Source organism: Gracilinanus agilis, chromosome 1, assembly GCF_016433145.1.
Source record: "Gracilinanus agilis isolate LMUSP501 chromosome 1, AgileGrace, whole genome shotgun sequence".
NCBI lineage: Eukaryota > Metazoa > Chordata > Mammalia > Didelphimorphia > Didelphidae > Gracilinanus > Gracilinanus agilis.
This window is the reverse complement of record NC_058130.1, coordinates 758,580,166-758,601,369: the sequence shown is the minus strand read 5'-3', so window position 1 is coordinate 758,601,369 and position 21,204 is coordinate 758,580,166. Positions and strand designations below refer to the sequence as shown.

The 21,204-nt window shown below is 51.8% G+C and overlaps 1 protein-coding gene across 1 annotated transcript in view; it reads right to left on the bottom strand.

The window, feature by feature from the left end:
• PLBD2 (phospholipase B domain containing 2) overlaps positions 1 to 19,788 on the bottom strand; it is a 26,273-nt gene extending 6,485 nt beyond the window's left edge. The window contains exons 1-9 of the mRNA XM_044685437.1: positions 19,562 to 19,788; positions 6,317 to 6,410; positions 5,051 to 5,209; positions 4,244 to 4,344; positions 2,959 to 3,173; positions 2,125 to 2,222; positions 855 to 1,015; positions 521 to 616; positions 24 to 95 (exon numbers count right to left, since the gene is read on the bottom strand). Coding sequence (XP_044541372.1) covers positions 24 to 95; positions 521 to 616; positions 855 to 1,015; positions 2,125 to 2,222; positions 2,959 to 3,173; positions 4,244 to 4,344; positions 5,051 to 5,209; positions 6,317 to 6,410; positions 19,562 to 19,788 — 1,223 coding nt within the window. The remainder of the gene's footprint in view (positions 1 to 23; positions 96 to 520; positions 617 to 854; positions 1,016 to 2,124; positions 2,223 to 2,958; positions 3,174 to 4,243; positions 4,345 to 5,050; positions 5,210 to 6,316; positions 6,411 to 19,561) is intronic.
• Positions 19,789 to 21,204: the final 1,416 nt, after the last annotated feature.

Genomic DNA, 21,204 nt, shown 5'->3' with positions numbered 1-21,204 from the left:
GGGGGCGGGGCGGGAGCGCTCACGGGAGGTTGTAGCTGGCCCAGTAGCCCTTCTCGTACAGCTCTTCGCTCTTGTCGGCCACGACCACCAGGCCCCTGGGACGGGGAACAACCACAGAAATGGAGGCTTAGACGGCCCCAAGCGCAGAGTGGGCCGAGCCCCGGCCGGGAGTCTCCCCTCCAAGCGTCCCCCGAGGACCCCCCTCGCTCCCGGGCCGGCCTCTGTCACTCTGGCCTGGCCGTCCAGCAGCTGCTGTTTCCCCCCATTTCCTGGTCCCGTCTGGGACGAGCCAGGCGGAGCCGCTCTTCGGCCCGGGCGGTCCCGGCCTTCTCCCGGCTCCTCGGATCCCCTCCCGGCTCAGCCTGCCCAGGGCTGCCCCCCCCTCACTATGGCCCCTCAGAACAAGAGCAGGGGGGCCGGGGGGCCGCCGAACCTCCTCTTTCCTAAACCCCCCCGAGGGCAGGCGGGGGCAGGGCCGGGCTGCCTCCCCCGAGCCCCGGAAGGGCTGCCGGACACTCACGGGATCTGCTCGAGGACGGTGAGGAGGCCCTTCCCGGGCTGGGCCTTGCCAGGAGTGAACGCCTTGTAGTCCACGATCATCCACTGGTTGTTGTACCTGCCCAGGATGGGGGGGGTTGTGTGTGGAAATGAGCTGCCTGGGGGGCCCCCATCCCCCACCACCTCGTGCCCCCCCACAGACCAAGTGCGGGGGCTGAGCACGGACGAGGCCCAGCCTGCCTCGGCCCTCCTCGGCGGCCCCAAACACAGAATGGCGGCTCTGGGGAGGGCTCGGCAGAACTCGGGTTCGCCCCCCCGAGGCCTCAGGAGCCCCCCTCTAAAGGGCCGGGACTCACGTGCCGCTGTTGAACTTCTTAAAGATGTCGGCCCACGCCGCCCCGTCCCGCGCCAGCCGGTTGGCCACGAGGTTGCGCAGCCACTCGAGGACGCTGTTCTGGGGCTTCACGTACTTCCAGAGCTCCGCGTTGTAGTTGCCGATGGTGGTCTCCAGGGTCACCTGCCGGGGCGCAGCCATGAGAGGAGGGCCTCGTGGCCCCCGCTGAGTGACTGACTGGCGGGGGGCCCTCGGGCAGCAGGGGCCCCCCCATCCCTGGCCAGTGAGGAAGAGAAGGAACAAGGCAGGCCGCGAGCCTGCAGCTGGGAGGACCTATAAACGGGTCCCGCCCCCTCCCTGGGCCTCGGTTTCCTTATCCGAAAAACGGGGGCAAGAAGAGCGGCTCTCCTCCCCCCACGGGGCGGTGAGGGAGGGGCTCCAGGAAACCTCTATGTCCTCGGGAAATGGGAGCCAGCCTCCTCCTTGCCGGGGAAGACGGGAGGCTCACACGGAGGCCACTTTTTCGGTCTCTACAAGAGTCCCTCCCCTTCCCTTAGCATCACAGACCCGCCGAGCCAGCCTGTGTCCCCCCTTTCCCTGCCTTCGCCGAGCTCCGAGACTGCGAGGCTCTCAGAGTCCAGGGAAGCGGCCCTCGCAGGCCCTCCGCTCCCGCCCCCATTCTGAGAGGAAACGAGCCCAGCCGGGCCCTAGAAGGCTCGCCGCCCCCACCCCGGCCACGTGGCAGGAAATGCAGTAAGAGGCGGCCGGCCGTCCCCGGGGTCTCTCTAACCCCAAATCCAGCCCGGCCTCGGATGACCAAACAGTTACAAAATCCCAGAAGCCATTCGATGACAGGCCAGCAGAGGGGGCTCAGAGTGAAGCTGTCCTGGGCGAGGGACCCTGGGCAAGTCATTTACCTTGTGAGTGCCCCAGGCAGCTCCCAGCAGGTACCCCCACCTGCACGGGCATTCCGAGAGCCCACAAACCCAGGCCAAAATGAGAACGTCTCAGGACGGCCTCTCCCTCGTGGGAGCCGAGGTGGGGCGAGGCCAGGGCCGGCCTCCTAACCAGGACAGAGATCCCATCCCCGATGGCCAGAGGCCAGGCTAGGGCTGGGGGCCCCGAGACCCTCTGGTCCAACCCCTTCATTTCCCAGAAGGAGAAACGGGGGCCGGGAGCTGCCATGACTCCTCCAAGGCGACCGGGTGGGCCCGAGCCTCGGAGCGGCTCTGCCCACTGTACGTCACCGCCCCACCGCCGGGAAGGCGAGAAGCAGCACCGACGGGACTCACCAAGCGGCTGCCCAAGACGTAGAAGTCGTCGCAGGAGAAGATGGTCCCGGGGTACGAAGAGAAGACCTGCTCGTTCCCCGGAATCGGCGGCGACCCCCCTGGGGAGAGAGAGAGACGCCCGAGGGGGAGCCGCTGAGAACCCCCCGCCCGAGGCCTCGGCACGCGGAGGAGGACCGGACCGCCTTCTCCCGCCTGGGCTTGTCACGCCCGAGCCGGGATTCGAACCCAGGCCCTGTGTGCCCCTCTGCCCCTCGCGTGTCCAGGATGGGCTCTCCCTTCTCTGCTGAGCCCCCGCAATACTAAGCCCGGACTTGAGGCACTGAGCGAGGGAAGGGGCGCCGGTCCTGCCTCGCCTCGTCTTCACAGCAGCCCGTGAGCGAGCTTCTTACTACAGGGATTGTCATCTCCACTTTGTGGCTGAGGAAACTGAGGCCCACACGGGGAAGGTGACTTGCTCAAGGTCACGCCGCTAAGTAAGTATCCCTGGATCCCCCTCGCTCCTTCTCTACAAGAGAGGTCGGGGAGAAGAGGCAGCCGGGAGGCCGGGTTGCTAAGAGACCAAAGGGCCTGGTCAGAGGCCATCTCGACGTCCAGCCCACCCTGGGCAGGACGCAGGCCCAACACCTTTTCTGGGCGGAAAGCGGGGAGAAGACAGAGCTAGGAGGGGCTCAGAGACAACAGTCTCATTTAACAGATGACGAGACGGAGGCCCAGAGAGGCTCCCGGGATTGAGGCTCTGGAGCTCGAAGGGACCGGATGAGGCCAGAGAAGTCACTTGACTGGCCCAGGATCACCGGGCAGGGCGCCTGCTCTCTCCCGTCCCCTGGCACTCACCTTGGGGCAGCATCCGGAAGTGGAACTTGTACTTCTTGATGATGCGCAGCATGTGCTGGTAGGAACTCCAGGTGTCGTGGGACACCAGCAGCTCCCTCCTGTCGGGCAGCAGCTTGATGAGGGCCGAGCAGGAGCCCGAGCCCATCACTCGCCTGTGGGCCGTCTTGTTCAGGGCCGGCTCCAGGTCCTCCAAGTCCCCGGACAGCTGGAACAAGCTGAGGGAGGGGGCACAGCCACGGGCTCAGGCTCCGGGTCGGGAGGAGGCGGCCACTGAGCGGGGCTAAGTCAGGGCAGCAGAGCCCCGACCACCCCGCCAGGGACGTCCTCGACGGGGCAAGCGTTGGGCTGCCAACATCTCCCCCCTCCCTCTGGGGGCCCAGGAGCTCTCGGAGGAAAGGAACTGCCCTCGCTCACACTCTGTAACCTCGGCCCTTAGCACGCTGCTGGGCCCAGAGTAAATGCTCAACAAATGGGCGTTCATTCACTAAGTCACCTCCTGCGCACCAGGCTCTGCAGGTACAAAGGACAGACAGCGCCTGCCCTGGGGGAGAAATGCAACCTGGCAGCAGAGAAATGCAAGGGAGGACGAGGCCCTGCAGGAAGATGGCCGAGCCTGAACCGAGCAGGACACAGAAAGAATTCTAATCCCTTATCAGAAGTGCTTGGAAGGAGAGAAGGTGCTGGGGAAGGGGGAGAAGGCAGGGGGTCAACCTTTACACAATATTGGGGGGGGGGGGGGGGGTAACTTCTTTTTTTTCTTTTTTAAACCTTTCTCTTCCAGCTTAGAATCAAGACTGCGTATTGGTTCCAAGGCAGAAGAGCTATAAAGGCTAGACAATGAGGATTATGACTTGCCCCGGGTCACACAGCTAGGAAGTGTCTAAGGCTGGATTTGAACCCAAGACCTCCCCACTCTAGGCCTGATTCTCTATCCACTGAGCTGGTCCCATGGTTAAATTCTATGAGCAAAGTTCACTATCTGAGTTCTTTTTTATTTGTTTGTTTGTTTTAAACCCTTACCTTCCATCTTGGAATCAATCCAGAGTGTTGGTTCCAAGACAGAAGAGCGGTGAGGGTCACGAGGCAATTGAGGTTAAGTGACTTGCTCAGGGTCACACAGCTAGGAGGTGTCGGAGGCCACACTAGAACCCAGGACCTCCCCTCCCTGGACCCATCTCTCCATGCACTGAGCCCCTTAGCTGCCTCCACCCCCTGAATTCTTGCTCCACGTAGAGGTGACTCTCACCCTCCGCCCAAGTCCTCCATAGCCATTAGGGTCACTTACAGGAACCCGAAGGGGGTGACGGTGAAGTTCTTGGATGGGAAAGCTATGCGGCCCTGGTAGCTGTCCTCCAGCCCCTTCAGCTGCAGGAGGGCGAGCTCCACCTGACGGATAGACACAGGGACCCGCGGTCCGTGAGGAGGTTCAACCCAGACCCCCGAGTCACCGGGAGGAACGAAACCCCGGGACGTGGCAGGAAGAGCGGAGACGTCTCCCAAGAGGCCGAGAAGGGCCCTCCTCCGGGTCCCCCTGGGGGGCTCCTCAGCCCTGCCCGCCCGGTGCTGGCACTCCGTGCCCCAACGGGCTTCCCGCTAACTCCCTGGTGACCTCAGGCCAGACAAAAGGAAGGGCGACTGCCAGGGAAGTGGGCCCGGGTCCCTCGACTAATCTGGGGGACCCCCAAGTCCTCGGTGAGCCTTGTGGAGAAAGCCCAGGAAAGGCTGGCTGCCGGCTGGCCCACAGCAGGCCCTCGAGACCCCCTCCTGACCACGGCACACCTGGGGGCCCTCGAGCAGGGGCCGGGCCTCTCTCCCCCTCACTTTGGCACTAACAAGTCTGGGGGGGGACACTCAGAGGCTTCCGGGTCCAAGTCGGCGCTTCTGCGTCCTTTCGTTTTAAACGGCTCTGAGAGGCCGCACGGCCGGAGCCCTGGAGACTGTGAGAGGCCGCACGGCCGGAGCCCTGGAGGCCCCGAGAGAGACCTCCGTGTGCGGAGGACGAGGCTGAGGCTGCAGGTCCTCGCGGGGATGCAGAGCCGCAGACACGCTCCCAGGCCCGCCCGGGCCCGGCCCGTCTTGGGGGCCTCCCCACCTGGTGCCAGTACTCGGCGTCCTGGCCCGACGCCATCTGCTTCTGCATCCACGCCAGGTTCGTCTCGATGTAGCGCTTGAGCTTCTCGCAGTAGACGGTCTCGTACTTGAAGGGGCCGCAGTAGTCCACCACCGTGTTCATCCAGTGCATGTAAATGAGCTGCGGAGGGACGGGGGACAGAAGCAGGGCCGTGGGAAGGGGGACAGGGCGGGAGGGGGCCTGGGCCGGCTCCCGAGGCCTCTCTGCTGACCGTCCCCAGCCGGACGGCCTCTAGCCCCCTCCTAGGCCTGCTTTTGTGTCCTCTCTACGAGACCGTGAGGGCAGGGACTGGCCCGGAGGAGCTCCCCAAAGGCTCCCCGCCCGGCCCGAGAGCAGGGACGGCTTCCTCTCCGCTCAGCACCGCCGTGCTTCACCCCTAGTAAGGGCTGCCTAAACGCTTTAGCTCTCCTCTCAGTCATTTGATCCGCAGCCAGCCCTCCCCAGGGAGACCGCAGGGGCCGGGAAGCTCGCTCCGCCGTGGCCCCCCAGAGCCCCTATCCTGGGGCTGGGAGAAGGAAGAGCGGGCGGCCAGAGGGGGCTCCGGGGCCCCAGGAAGGGCCCTTCCACCAGCAGGCTCTCCCAGCCATGCCCTCGTGCCAAGAGCACTCGTGGGGCCTCAAGGTGGTGGGTGAGTCCTTCACAGGAGAGGGTCTCGTCTCACTCTTCAGGGGACCTTCCTCCCCTCCCCTCCTGGCTCAGACCCACACTTTCTGGGCTTCATCACAGAGAGCCTCCCTCTCCTCCTCTGTCACCTTTGCTTTCTAGCTACCTCCTTGTCTTCCTCCATTAGAATATAAGCTCTTTGGGGACAGCCAAGCCCCAGAGAGAGCCAGGCCTGGAGATAGAAGGTCCTGGGTTCAAATTTGGCCTCAGAAGTTTCCTAGCTGTGCGACCTTGGGCAAGTCACTTACCCCCGATGACCTAGCCCCTACCACTCTGTCTTCTGCCTTAGTATCCGTTCTAAGACAAAGTGAAGGTATAACAAAATACTCGGCCCCTTCCGGCCCTTCAGCTAGACCTCATGATCCCCCCCTTAAGGTCCCTTACAGAGCACTCTCCATCCCTGCCCTCTGAGCATCCTCACCCACCCCGGACTCTGGTGCTCCCATGGCAGAGACAGTGGTGCCTGGAGAAGTCCCTGTCAATGGGTCCTGACACGTGGGCACGAGCACGGCCAGGGCCCTGGTTCTGAGCTTGCAAAGGTGATCCTCCTCCCTGTCTCCTTACCTCGGCAGACACGGCTGCCTCCACCACCCCGGCCGCGTAAGCCTGCAGGGCATCGCTGTACTGCCCGTTGGTATTCAAGTTCAAGAAGGCCCACCTGGCACGGAGAGACGGAAGAGACGGAGGATGCATCCTTGGGACGAGGAGCAAACTAGCACCTCCTGGCCCTTTCCCCAGCAAGGGAAAGGCTGCAGCCTTAGCTTGATCATGCCACACTTTGTCTGTCTAAGCAATGGGAATGCCACACATCAGCAAAATGGAAGAGTGGAGAGGCTAGAAGTAGATGTTCAATAGTATACGCACCCGTATTTAAGACCTCTTTTTAACTGCCTGCCCTTTGATCCAGCCATACCACTGCTGGGTTTGTACCCCAGAGAGATCATAAGGGAAAAGACTTGTACAAAAATATGTATAGCTGCGCTCTTTGTGATAGCAAAAAATTGGAAAATGAGAGAATGTCCTTCAAATGGGGAATGGCTGAACAAATTGTGGTATCTGTTGGAGATGGAACACTATTGTGCTAAAAGGAATAACAAACTGGAGGAATTCCATGTGAACTGGAGAGACTTCCAGGAACTGATGCAGAGTGAAAGGAGCAGAGCCAGAAGAACATTGTACACAGAGACAGATACGCTGTGGCACAATCGAACGTAACAGACTTCTGTACTAGCAGCAATGCAATGATCCAGGACAATTCTGAGGGAGCTATGAGAAAGATGCTCTCCACATCCAGAGAAAGAACTGTGGGAGCGGAAATGCAGAAGAAAAACAACTGTTTGATCACATGAGTCAATGGGGATATGACCGGGGACATAGACCCTAAACAATCACCTTAATGCAAATATTAATAATATGGACATAGGTCTTGACCAATGACACATGTAAAACTCAGTGGAATTACACATTGGCTATGGGAGGAGGGTGGGAGGAGGGGAGGGAAAGAACATGAATCTTGTAACCATGGAAAAATACTCTAAATTAATTAATTTCCCTCCCCAAAAAAAATCAGAAAGATAAATAAATGAAACCTCTTTTTAGAAAAACTGAAAATATTAAGAAATAATATTTCCTTTGCAATATCCCTGGAAAACTCTAGGAAGGAGGCCTCTCTCTCTTTTTTTAAACCCTTTTCTTCCACCTCAGAATCAATACTAATTATTGGTACCAAGGCAGAAGAGTGGTAAGGGCTAGGCAATGGGACTTAAGTGACTTGCCCAGGGTCACACATCTAGGAAGTGTCTTGAAGCCAGCTTTGAACCTGGGGCCTCTCTTCTCTGGGCCTGACTCTCAAGCCACTGAACCACCCAGCTGCCCCCGACAAAAAGCTTTTCTTATGGTTGTATCTTAAGATAGCAAAACTACAAGGCCAGACTCAAAAATGTTTGACTTGATACCTACCTTAAGTGACATCTGACAAGCACCTGGTATTCTCCATAAAGAAAGGATTAAGATGTCAACAGAAGAAAGAAGGTCCCTATATTCATCAGGAGTGAGGAAAGAGGTCCAGCAAGACCACTCTATAGTCCAGATTCTCCTCAAAGATCAATGTCCAAGAGGCAGCTAGGTGGCTTAGGCCTAGAGACAGGAGGTCCTGGGTTCAAATCTGGCCTCAACTTCCTGACTGTGTGACCTTGAGCAAGTCACTTGACCCTCATTGCCTAGCCCTTACCACTCTTCTGCGTTGGAGCCAATACTCAGTATTGATTCCAAGATGGAAGGTGAGGGGGTTTTGGTTTTTTTTGTTTTTAAGGAGAAAAAAGATCAATGTCCCTCTTAAAACAGGATACTGAGAACTAAATATAAAACTCTGGATGGGCTCATCCTAGGGCAGAGGACTACAAGGCCCGCCCTCCTTCTGAACACTAATACTCCTCTTAACCTAAGACAGTAGAATACAGCCAAGCCTTTTCTGACTATCAAACTGTATCACTGTTTGGGCCTCTGGGCAGCACCATGGAGAGTGCTGGGCCTGACATCAAGAAGACTCTTCTACCTGAGTTCAAATTTGGCCTCGGACACTTACTGGCTGTGTGACCCTAGCCAAATCACTTCACCCTGTTTGCCTCAGTTTCCTCATCTGTCAAATGATCTGGAGAAGGAAATGGCAAACTACTCCAGTATCTCTGCCAAGAAAACCCCAAACGGGGTCATGAAGAATCAGACATGACTGAACAACGACAACAGTGGTGCCCCTGACATGTTTAACTGCAGGCTGCTAAAACCTCAGCAATCCTTTTCATACCTCCTGATGACCAGCTAGGCCTCCCTAAGCTTCAGTTGGGCAGTTGATTCTCTGAACTCAAACACAGAATTGGACATCTATCCTTCTTCAATTCTGTCTTAATTAGTCCATCAAGATCTTCCCAGATGCCAAATCTGTCATTCAAGGCACCGACAAACCCTTCAAAATGTGTGCCTTCCTCTAATTTGACAAAATTCATTCTCTCTGCCTTCAGATTAGTAATAGGGGGGAAAATGTTAGTTAGCAGAGGGTCACGAATACTTCTGCTGTAAGGCATATGATACAAAATCCCCCAAAGCAGCATATGATACAAAATCGCAAGGGCAGCTAGGGGGCACAGTGTGTCAAGCACTGGACCTAGAGTCAGGAAGAATCACCTTCCCCAGTTCAAATCTGGCCTCTAGCTGTGTGACCTTGGGGAAGTCACTTCATCCTATCGGCCTCAGTTTCCTCATCAGGAAAAAGAAACAGTAAACAACTCCAGGATCCCAAATGGGGTCCCAGAAAGCCAGACACTAAAAAGTGAATGAATAACAATATTCAATATCACACAATAAAAATCACAGAAGGTTACGAGGAAAATAGGGTCAGGGATACAATGGTCAAAAATTGTGTCAGTGGCACAGAAATAAAAAGAACCTAACCAAAACAATAGCACAGTTTTATAGAGGTAAAATGGTTAAGAAATACATACATGTGACAATAAATAGTGGCCTTTTGGAAACGGAGGGGATACCCACCGTTGGGGAATGGCTGAGCCAAGTTGTGATGTGACTGATGGAATAGTGAGGTGCTATGAGAAATGAGGATAGGGATGGTTTCCAAAAAAAAACTGTTAAGACTTACATGAACTGATGCAAAGTGAACTGAGCAAAATCAGAAGAACATCGTCCATAATAAAAACAATTTTTTATGATGATCAGTTGAATGACTTCGCTATTCTCAGCAAGACAATGATCTGAGTCAATTCCATAGGCCTTAGGACAGTGGTTCCCAAAGTGGGCGCCACCGCCCCCTGGTGGGTGCTGCAGCGATCCAGGGGAGCAGCGATGGCCACAGGTGCATTTGGGGGCGGTGAATAACTGTAAGGGGGCAGTGATAGTATGTGACAGGGGCACTAAGTAATATTTTTTCTGGAAAGGGGGCGGGTAGGCCAAAAAAAGTCTGGGAACCACTGCCTTAGGATAAAAAAGTCCTTTCACCTTCAGAGAAAAAAACCAAATAGCTCTGAGTATATATGAAAGCATACTTTTTTTTTTTTAACCTTTATTTTCAGGGGCAGCTGGGTAGCTCAGTGGATTGAGGGCCAGGCCTAGAGATGGGAAGTCCTTGGTTCAAATCTGGCCTCAGACACTTCCCAGCGGTGTGACCCTGGGCAAGTCATTTGACCCCCCATTGCCTACCCCTTACCACTTTTCTGCCTTGGAGCCAATACACAGTATTGACTCCAAGACAGAAGGTAAGGGTTTGAAAAAAAAATGTTTTTAAACTTTATTTTCCTTGGGTTTATTATTTTTATTGGTGGTCTGTTTTTTCTTTCACAACATGGCTAAAAAAAAATGTTTTGTGTGACTATACATGTAGAATCCAAATCAAATTGCTTGCCTTAAGGAGGGGGCAGATGAGGAAGAGAATTTGAAACTCAAGATATATTAAAAATTGTTTTTTACATGTTATTAGGAAAAAATATATAAAAGTTTTAAAAGTTAAAGTTAAGTAGCCTCTCTGCTGGCCTCAGGGGGTCCAGATGCTAGTCTTCCTCCACCCACAGATCCCAAAGCAACAAAATATAGACAATAAATATGGCCCTCTTCCTTAAAGAAGATCTGAAGTTTGCTTGTGGAAGGGGATGTAGTTAGAATTGCAGCTTGTGACTTATTGTGAAGTTCTGCAGTTTTCTGCATCCTGGCTGTTTCTTGTGGACAAAATGGCGCATAAGTTAGCTCAAAATTTACCTCATGCTCAAAGTGTTTCCTAACATATCAATCACACTGAAACAAATTTAGATGTTCAAAACAATCATTATAGCATAACTGACTCTATAGATTCTTTCAGTTACTCTGGAAGCAAGCATCCAGGTGACGCAGAGGACAGAGTACTAGACCTGGAATCAAGAGTGGAATCAGTTCTATGTGTTGTTATTGTTGATGAGAATGATAAGATTTGGGCTAGAGAGTGGTACAGTCTGGTGTTGTGACCAGATCCAAAGGGTGCCAAAGTATTTATTAAACTGAGGTAAATAGGTTAAATGACGACTACTAGTAAATGCCTGAGGCTAGATTTAAACCCAGGATTTCTTGAGCATTCCTGATTGGCTCCAAGGCAGAAGAGTGGCAAGGGTGGGCAATGGGGGTCAAGTGACTTGCCCAGGGTCACACAGCTGGGAAGTGTCTGAGGCTGGATTTGAACCCAGGACCTCCCATCTCCAGGCCTGGCTCTCAATCCACTAAGCTACCCAGCTGCCCCCAAGGCATAATCTATTCTTGATAAAGCCAAGCTAGTGTTCCATCATCACCACTTTTCTTTCTAAATACTCACAAAAAGATCTCTTTAAGGAGATACCATAAGCAAATTCAAGAGAAGAATTTATGAGTAAATCGAGAACACTGTGAGATATAAAAGGGATAATTTTGAGTACATTAAATTAAAAAGATTTTATACAAATCAAACAAATGTTGCCAAGATTAAAAAGAAAGCAGAAAATTGGGGTGGGAATTTTCAGACTCTCAGACAGAAGTCTCACATCTAAAATATATAGAGAATTTTGTCAAATTTATAAGAAGAAGAGCCATCCCTCAGTTGATAAATGGGCAAAAGACATGAACAGACAATTTTTGGATGAAGAAATCAAAGACGTATATAGGTATATGAAAAAATGCTCTAAATCACTAGTCATTAGGAAAATGGGAACCAAAACAATTCTGAGTCATCATCTCACACGCAATAGATTGGCTAAAATGAAAAAAGGGCAAAATGTTTGAGAGGATGTGGAAAAGTGGAACTGTGAAGTGATCCAACCATTCTGGAGAGCAATTTGGAATTATGCCCGTAGAGTTATAAACTGTGTAGCCCCTTTGCTAGGTCTGTTTCTCAAGGAGATCAGGGGAAAAGAAAAAAGAATCTATATGTTCTAAAATATTGATAACAGCTTTGTGGAGGCAAAGAACTGGAAATTGAGGAAATGCCCATCAACTGGGAAATGACTGAACAAGTTGTGGAATGTGATTGTAATGGAATAGTACTGTGATGTAAGAAATGAGCAAATTAATTTTTTAAAAACTTGGAAAGAACTACATGAGATGAAGAGTGGAATGAGTAGAACCAAGAGAACATTAGCTACAACGAGAGAACAAGCTACAGCTACAGATTTAATATTTGAAGAATGACTTGTGAATGGTCACCTCCAGAGAATGAACTGAAAAATGAAAGATATCATCTACGTATACATATCTGTTTCCTGGAAGAGGCCTTGCATGGTAGAAATATAAACAGCCCTGGGTCAGACAATTCATGGAGAAGTTCTTTCTCACTCAATGGAACCACATAGACTTGTGTTGAACCTCTAGCACCTCCCAAAGCAAATCAGAAAGATTCCTCCTCAGTGAAGAAACAAATATTTATTAGATGCTTTTTCTGCGCTAGGAAATGGGATAGAAATAAGAGCAAAACTAGCCTCTGCCCTCAAGGTCCTGGCAATCAAATGGGGGAGGCAATGTGTGCATATGCATATACACATACACATGTGAGAAAGGAATTCATCTCCCTTTGTTTTAATTTAATCAATCAGGAACTTGAAATCCCCCTCCCTTTTAATTTAGTCAATTAGGGAACTGGAGGTCCTTTGCCATTGAGATGTGCAAGAATACACATGCCCACAGTGAGAAGTTGAAACCAAAGAGATCTTTGATCCCACAAGTACTGCCCCCCTGGCCAGTGCCAGGCAAATTAAGAAACTATGATTGGTTCCTGAGATATGACATGGGAGAGCTAATGGGTGGAGAAAACTGCATATATAAAATAAATATTTCCTTTACTATCACTACTTTGATGTAATAAAGCTACTAACAGCCTCATAATTTAATTTTAACCATCACACACAAATACATATATCTACATACACATACATACAAAATAAATACAGGGTAGTTTTGGAAAGGAAGGTATTAGCAGTTAACAGAGTTAGGAAATGAATGGATGGAAAAGTAGCTCAGTGGTTTGAGAGCCAGGCCTAGAGATGGGAGGTCCTAGGTTCAAATCCGGCCTCAGACACTTCCCAGCTATATGACCCTAGACAAGTCACTTAACCCCCATTGCCTAGCCCTTACCACTCTTCTGCCTTGGAGCCAAAACACAGTATTGACTCCAAGACATAAGGTAAGGATTTAATTTAAAAAAAAAAAAGTATATAAAGAGGGGCAGCGAGGGGGTTCAGTGGATAAAGAACCCGGTCTGGTGTCAGGAGGTCTTGGGTTCAAATCTGGCCTCAGACACCTCTTGGCTGTGGAACCCTGGACAAGTCACTTAACCCCCTTTGCCTAGCCCTTACTACATTTTCTGCCTCAGAACTAAAACTTAGTATAGATTCCAAGAGAGAAAGTAAGGATTTTTGAAAAAGAAGATGACTTGGGGGCAAGAGGCAATTTCAGGGTAAAGACCTGATGAACTTGACCCTGAGAGGGGAAAGAAGTGAGCAGGAGTAAGCTAGCAGGTGCTTGCTTAGGTAGGAGGCTGCTGATCTCACTTTATTTCAGTTATTATAATAGGGCTAGTCATTCAGTCAATTAGCACTTATTAAGCACCTACTACGTACCAGGCACTGTGCCTAAGAGTTGAGGATTTAAAGAAAAGCCAAAGCCAGTCCCTGCTGCCAAGGAGCTCAGAGTCTCTGGGGGAGACAGCCTGAAAAAGAAGTCTGTTTAACAAGACACAGGCAGGATAAATTGGAGATGATCAAACGTTACATAGAATGGTCCACACGGGATAAATCAGAGATAATCAACAGAGGGAAGGCACTAAGATCAGAGAGCATTGGGAAAGGCTTCCTGGAAAAGGTGGGATGTTAGCAGAGACTTGAGAGAAGCCGGGAGGCAGAGAGGATGAGGGAGAGCATGCCAGGCAGTGATGACAACCAGAGAAAATGACTGGGAACAGCCAGAAGGCCAATGCCACTGAACGGCAGCCACCTCTTTGTTTTTCTTGGCAGAGTTACTGGACTGGTTTGTCATTTCCTTCACCAGCTCATTTTCTAGATGAGGAAACTGAGGCAAACAGGGCAAAGTGACTTGTGTCTGAGGCTAGCTAGAGTTAGATCTGGGATGGGAGCCAAGATCTCCAGAGACCCTACGTTCTTTCTAGTCTCATAAACGTAGGACCTGCTCTGAGTTCTTCAACAGCAGTAGGAGAAAAACACCTGGATCTGGAGTTAGGTCTACTCGGGCTGCTGCCCTGACACCTGATACCGGTACACGTTATGCGAGCACTGCTCCTTCCTCCGTAAAATAAGGGGGCTGGACTTGATCAGGGATTCTCAAACTTTTTGGTCCCAGGACCCATTTACACACTTACAAATTGAGAACTTCTCCCACCAAGAACTTTTTTTTTTTTTAAACCCTCACCTTCCATCTTGGAGTCAATACTGTGAATTGGCTCCAAGGCAGAAGAGTGGTAAGGGCCAGGCAATGGGGGTCAAGTGACTTGCTCAGGGTCACACAGCTGGGAAGTGTCTGAGGTCAGATTTGAACTTAGGACCTCCCATCTCTAGGCCTGGCTCTCAATCCACTGAGCTACCCAGCTGCCCCCCCACCAAGAACTTTTGATTGGACGGGTTGTTTATGATATTAGTAATTAAAATATTTTTGTATCATAATGAAAATAGTTTTTGCCTCCTGGAGTCCCTAAAGGATCTTCCAGAGGTCCCCAGACCACACTGGGAGAACCAGTGGACTATGTAAGAATTAAAATTCTATTTACACAACTAGATGACCTCTAAAAGTCTCTTCTTGATCTTAACTTCTATCTGATTCCTTTTTAAATCAAGTTTTTCCCCCCACGGTCACCCTCTGAAGCAATACCTTCTATCACTGACCTTCTCCTCCCTAAAGTCAAGATTTCACTCTCTCCGGGAGCCAAGAAGAAAACTGAATTGCTTAGGCTGGAGTGAATCAAATCTCTTTAAGCCTCAGTTCCATCTTTTTTTTTTTTAACCCTTCATTTCTGTCTTAGTAACAACTCTAAGACCAAAGGACAAGGGTTAGGAAAACAGGGTTAAGTGACTTGCCCAGGGTCACAGAGCTAGGAAGTGTCTACGGTCAAATTTGAATCCAGGTCTTCCTGACTCCAGGTCTGATGCTCTATCCACTGTGCCTCCTAGCTTATCTCTACCTCCCCTGGCTTATCTCAAAGAGGTCACATAAAGATAAAAAGAAAGAAAATGAACAAGATTTAGAAAGTTTAAAAGGAGCATGGCACAGCAGATAAAACACCAGTCTTAGAATGAAGAAATTCTGCCTCTGGCACTCACTGGCTCTTTATTTAGCCCTGGATTCCATTTTTTTTTTAAGTCATTTACCCTCTCAGAGTCCTGGGCAGCTCATTAGAACTAGAGTACAAAGTAGGTGGCAATCTGCATCAATTGGGGAAGTTTGGTAGAAGCAGCTAGATGTTCCAGCAGAGTGTTCGCCTGGAATAAGGAAGACCCAAGTTCAAATCTAGTCTCAGGCAGTTGTGTGACTCTGAGCAAGTCACTGAATCTCTGTCTGCCTCAGCTTCCTCCTGTGTAAAATGGGGATAAAAAGAACACCTATCTCTCAAGGTTGTGAGGATCAGATTCCATATTATATGTAAAAAGGGTGCCAGACCATAAATGTTAGCCATTATTTTCTTCATCGAGGAGACCTTGATTCATGAAATCACAGATCTCCTGCTTCTCCGGCATGGGTGAGAAGAAAGGAACCTGGATCTGGAGTCAGGAAACTTGGATTACATTTGCTAGATTTGTGACTTTGGAGGAGTCACTTCCCCCAACTCCAAAATAGGGAAATGAAATTTGTAACATTCAAAGCACTACTAACTAACTGTTTCAGTCACGTCTGACTCTTCATGACTCCACTGGGGGGTTTCTTGGTAAAGACTCTGGAGTGGTTTGCCATTTCCTTCTCCAGCTCATTTGACAGATAAGGAAACTGAAGCAAACAGGGTTCAGTGACTTGCCTAGAGTCACACAGCTAGTTTTCCATTTCCTTTTCTAGTTCATTTGACAGATGAAGAAACTGAGGCAAACAGGGTTCAGTGACTTGCCCAGAGTCACACAGCTAGTTTTCCATTTCCTTCTCTAGTTCATTTGACAGATGAGGAAACTGAGGCAAACAGGGTTCAGTGACTTGCCCAGAGTCACACAGCTAGTAAATGTGTGTGGCCAAATTTGAACTCAGGTTTTCCTGACTCCAGTTCCCAGGGCTCTATCCCCTGCTCCACCTCCCTATTTTTATCCTTGATGCCTAAAGAACGTCTACGCCTCCCCAACTCTTTGCCAGATGTGGTTGCAAGCACACAATAACAATCTTGCAGTTGAAATATCCGACCAGGGGAAAGAGAAGGGAAAAGGGAAGAAAGGAGATTGGGGAATTTTGCACTGGGCTCATTTGGAACCTTTCTTAGTAGGAACTTGAAAAGCAGCCCCCGACTTCCCCATTTCCACAGACGAGGGCTAGGTGTCTATGCATGCTAACTACCCAAAAGAAGCCCAGAGGAGGACCCAAAGCAGTCCTCTAGGCCTTCCCTAGTACACAACCTCAGTCAAATCTCTGTCCCAGATCTCAGGATTCTACGTCTCTCCCTCCATCCCCAAAGGCCAAGGAAGTCACAGCTTTCCCATCCTGCCCTCCCCTCTGGCTCTCAGTGACTGGTGAAAGACCAGCCTCCACAGCAGAGCTGGGCCCTGGGTTTCTTCCTGGCCGGTTGGCAGATACCAGGCTCAGAGGGCCTAGGGGAGCACAGGTATCAGCACCTACCCTGGAGCTCGGCATTGCACAAGGCCCTTCCTCCCACCTCTCTCCCAAGCTGGGTTCCCTTCCTTCCCTTCCCAAGTTCACGAAGTGTTTTCCTGACAAGCACCCTGGGAAGTAGATATCCCGAAATCATTAACCCTATTTTTCAGATGAGGAAAGTGAAGGCTCCAAGAGGGATGGAGAGTATCAACCCAGGTCTCTACTATGGGGGTCTTCTTATTGTGACATGTTTATGTTGTGGCTATGGATTTCCCTCAAGTTTCTCCTGACTCACTAACTGGCTAAGAAATCTTTTCAATGGGGGCAGACTCAGTGGATGAAGAGCCAGGCCCAGAGATGGGAGGTCCTGGGTTCTAATCTGGCCTCAGACACTTCCTAGTTATGTGACCCTGGGCAAGTCACTTAACCCCCATTGCCCATCCTTACCGCTCTCCTGCCTTGGAACCAATACACAGTACTGATTCCAAGATGGAAGGTAAGAGTTTAAAAGAAAATCATTTCAACAACGAGCATTTAGCAGACAGCTAGTGAGTGCAAAGCATTCATCCAGGTCCCAGGAATCCAAAGACAAAAACAGAAGACCTGGCCCAGAGGAGCTGCTATTCTGCTGGAGCAAAAGGAGACATAGGCAGAGAAGGAGCCTGCAGGGAAACTAGAAGAGGAAGAGGTCAGCTAGAAGGCTTGAGGAGACCAAGGAAGCTTCCTGTAGGAAGGAGCAGGGGAGGCGAGGATGAGGAGGAGTGCATTCCAGGCAAAGGGGTCAGCTGCCACCAAGAATGGCAGAAATGTTTTGCTTTCTCTCCTACCTCGCAGCCACCCTACACAGGCTCACTACAGCAGGTGCCCAATGGGCTGACTTAATGGCATCAACAGCCCGCCTCCATATCTGTCCTGAGTCCAAAGGAGTCAGCAGAATCTAATAAAATGGGCTCAGATCACAGTACAAAGAATGCAGGCCAGCCGCCCAAGGCCCTTAATGATGGAGGCGGGAAGCAGATGGGTGCCACGCTGGGGCAGTCAGGCAGCCCTGAGTGCCTCTGATGTGCCAGGCCAGGCATCTGAAGCCCTTCCAAAGAAGTCAGCCCCTACCTGGTCAGCTGTTTCCTCTCTGCCAAGACCACGACGTAAACAACCTCCCTTCAGGTGCCCTCCTCCCACGGCTACCTGGAGGGTGCAGGGAGCAGGCCTGAGTCTAGGCAGACCCACAGGCCACAGGGGACAAGGGTTCACCTCCCTTCAGCCCGGGCGAGCAGCATGGGAGGTCTGACCCGCTCCACTTTGGCCATGGGCTGCTCTGTCCTTCTTGGGCAGCCTGGCGGCCCCTCACTCCCAGAAGGTCACTATACCGGAGCCAGACTGAGGAGGGACCTCACTATAAAGGCCAGGCAGGTTGATCTCTAAGGATTTCTCCAGCTCTGACATTGGATAGTCTTTGCGCCCACTTTCCAATCTATCCAAGTTGCTTATGGCCACCAACAACTAAAAACCCTAGAGATGATTTAGTTCAAACCCCTTCACTGGAATGAACAGGAGAGACAGCAAAGAGAAGGGCCCCACACAAGGCTGCACTGGGAGTCACAGGCCAAGTCAGGACTACCGACTCCACACCAGAACTCTTCCTCCTGGAACATAGCTATTCCCCAAGTCAAACTTCTGAGCCAACCCAGGAAGAAAAGGCATAAAGGATGGTCGGGGCCATGAGAGTTGGTGAGGGAACTTCAGCGGCTGAGCCCTTTGGGTGGCCTCATCTCCTGGCGAGCCAGCAGTGCTGAGGGCACCACCAGAGCCAGTCATTAGGGACTGAAAGGCAGAGAGTGAAACCCCTGACAGAGTATGGAAGAGTGTCAAGCCTCTGGGACTTGCAGAAATTCTGAGTCTGTGCCCTCATGGGTGGAAAAGGATGATAGGGAAAGGGCTGGCCATATTGAAGGGGATAACTGATAGGGGCTCCAGAAGCCCAACTAGATCCAGCCATGGGTGGAGCGGGGACAATGATTATGGACTGAAGACTGGCCACACAGAAAGGGCCAAAGCTGCAGGTACCACCAAAAACCCAGAATCCCAGCCTCCCGGGATAGAGATGGAAGAGATGGGGCTCAATGTCACAACCCCAATGGAGGGGTGGGGGATGAAGAGGAAGAAGCTATTTATGAAGAGAATACTGGTATGGGCAGCTAAGTAGCTCGCACTACAAACCTGCATGTGGAGGACCTAGGTTCAAATGGGACCTCAGACACTTCCTAGATGTGTGACCCTGGAAAGTCACTTAACCCCATTTGTCTAGCCCTTGCCCTATTGAAAGGCTTGTAAAAAGAGAAAGAAAAAGAATAAAGGGGGTGGAGGGAGGGAAGGAGAGAAAGAGGGAGAGAGACACAGAGAAAGAGAGGAAGAGGGAGGAAGGGGGGGGAAGAGAGAGAGAAAAAGAGGCAGAAAGAGAGAGGGGGAGGGAGGGAGGGAGGGAGAGAGAGAGAGAGAGAGAGAGAGAGAGAGAGAGAGAGAGAGAGAGAGAGAGAGTCAGTCCATCTGTGGAGGCTGACAGAAACGAAAGCCCTGACTCAGTGGTCCTGTACAGTAGGCTAGACACGGTGGGGATGGGCACAGGAGCAGTTCACAAGGGTTACCCGGGGCCTGGAGTCCCAAGTCCTGGTCCCTGGAACTTCCTAACCTAGCAGGGGCTAGCTGGTGTAGCTGGACATTGTGTCAGGAGTCTGATGATCAGGGTCCTCCCCAGCCCAACCGAATCCCAGCTGCCCTCTTCAATCTCAAGCCCGGCCCCTTCCCCAGCCCCAGAGCTGCCCCCAGCCCCTCTCACTCTGGCCTTAGCCCTCTCTCTAGCCCCAGTCCCCTGTCCGTCTCAGGCTCAGCCGAGCCTCAGCCCAGCCCCTTCCCCAGTCTCTACCCCAGCCCCAGCCTCCAGTCCGTCCCAGCCGAGCCCCGTCCTCAGTCCAAGCTTCCTCCCCAGCCTTAAGCCCCCTCCGAGCCCCGGCCGCCAGCCCTCACCCGGTCTTTCCGATGTCGTTGGTGAGGTTGGCCCAGGCGACGGCCCCGGCCTGGGCGCCCTCCACCACCTTGAGCTGGCCCGAGGCTTTGTCCAGCATTACGGAGCGGCTCTGGGAGGGTGCCGCCGGCGGCAGCGAGGGCTGGGGCGGCCTCAGCCCTAGTGCCAGCCCCAGTGCCAGCGCCAGCCCCAGGGCCAGGCTGCTGCCCGGACACATTGTAGCAACCATGTCCGCGCCCGCTGCAACATTACCGCTCACGTGACTCTACGCCCGAACCCGGGGCGGGGCCGCCCTTAAAGGGAAACGCCCCCGGAGCCAGCGACTTCGGAAACCATCTACCCGGGTGTCAGACTTGGAGCACCTGGGGACAAGTCCCTGATCTGCCAGACTGGTTGGGGCTGTCCTCTTGGGCAAGTCTCCTTCTAGGTCTCAGTTTCCTCATCAGACTGTCAGCCAGGCAACAAGCATACCGCAGGGGCTTAATTTATGCTTGTTGCCACTGTCGCCAGACTCCTGGTTCTAATAAAATGCATCCTGGGCTTATGAGTCTTGAGTTCTACCTCGAATGCTTAGCCATCATGACCCCAGGTAGTCTCCTAACCTACTCTGGGCTTCCGCTCTGGTGCTGTCTAAGGGAGAAGGGCAAAGCTCACCCATGATAAAGGGAATTAAAGTTAAAATCAGATTTAAAATATGTAGGAATATCAGAGCTATCAGGGCAGGGTTACGCTCAAGGAAAGCACCAAAGTGTGTCTAGAGTTCGGAGAATGCAAGCCTCACGGCCCCTCTGAGGCCCTTCTCCATTTCTTCCTCACTGAAATCCTGCCCTGCCCGTATACCAGTGCTACTGACTGCCTGTACTTACGGCACTAGCAAAGGGCATGAAACCCTTGGTCCCCTCTGCTCCTCAGATAATATCCTTGTGCAACCTGGTTCGGTAGCAGTTATTGCCCCCGTTTTACAGATGAGGAAAGTGAGGCTCAAGCCATCAAGGGACACTGTAGAAAAGCTAGACCTAAGCCCACTCAGATCTCTCCTACTCCTCCCAAAGGAACAACATCTCAGACTCTATATAGACTCTTGGAGATCCCATATACCGTTCCCATTTTACATTGACAGGATCTAAGAAAGAGAGCCATGACTTTCTCAAGATCACCAGCTCTTCTGTTTTAAATGAATACATCCCAGGTTTTACGCATCTCCCCTTAGGGTTCAGCTAGGCGAGCTAAGCTGAGTTTGCCTAGAGTTTATCTTAGGATACTCTCCATCATTTTCGATGCCCCTCCCAAGGTTTCTTGGTTTTAAGAATTACTTAGTATCTGTGCCCTTAAGAAAAGTCTTCCGGCTGGCTACATAAAGCAGGGTTTATGATGTCAGAAAGCCTCCGAGACCCGGGTTCCCATTCCATCGCTTCAGTGAGAAAAAGTGGACTCTTCCCTGGTCCTTCTCCCACTCTTACCACAGCTGTTGACCGCCCCAGCCAATCAAAGGAACTCGGCCCCTCCCACTTGTTTGTTTCTTAGAGGTTATTGGCCGAGAAGACGGATTCTTAAAGGACCCAATCCAATCAGGAAAGGCTGACCTGGGTGGTCGCGGAATCTTAGACCAGGAAGAGATCTTGGAAGCCGGAGAGATGAATGCGTT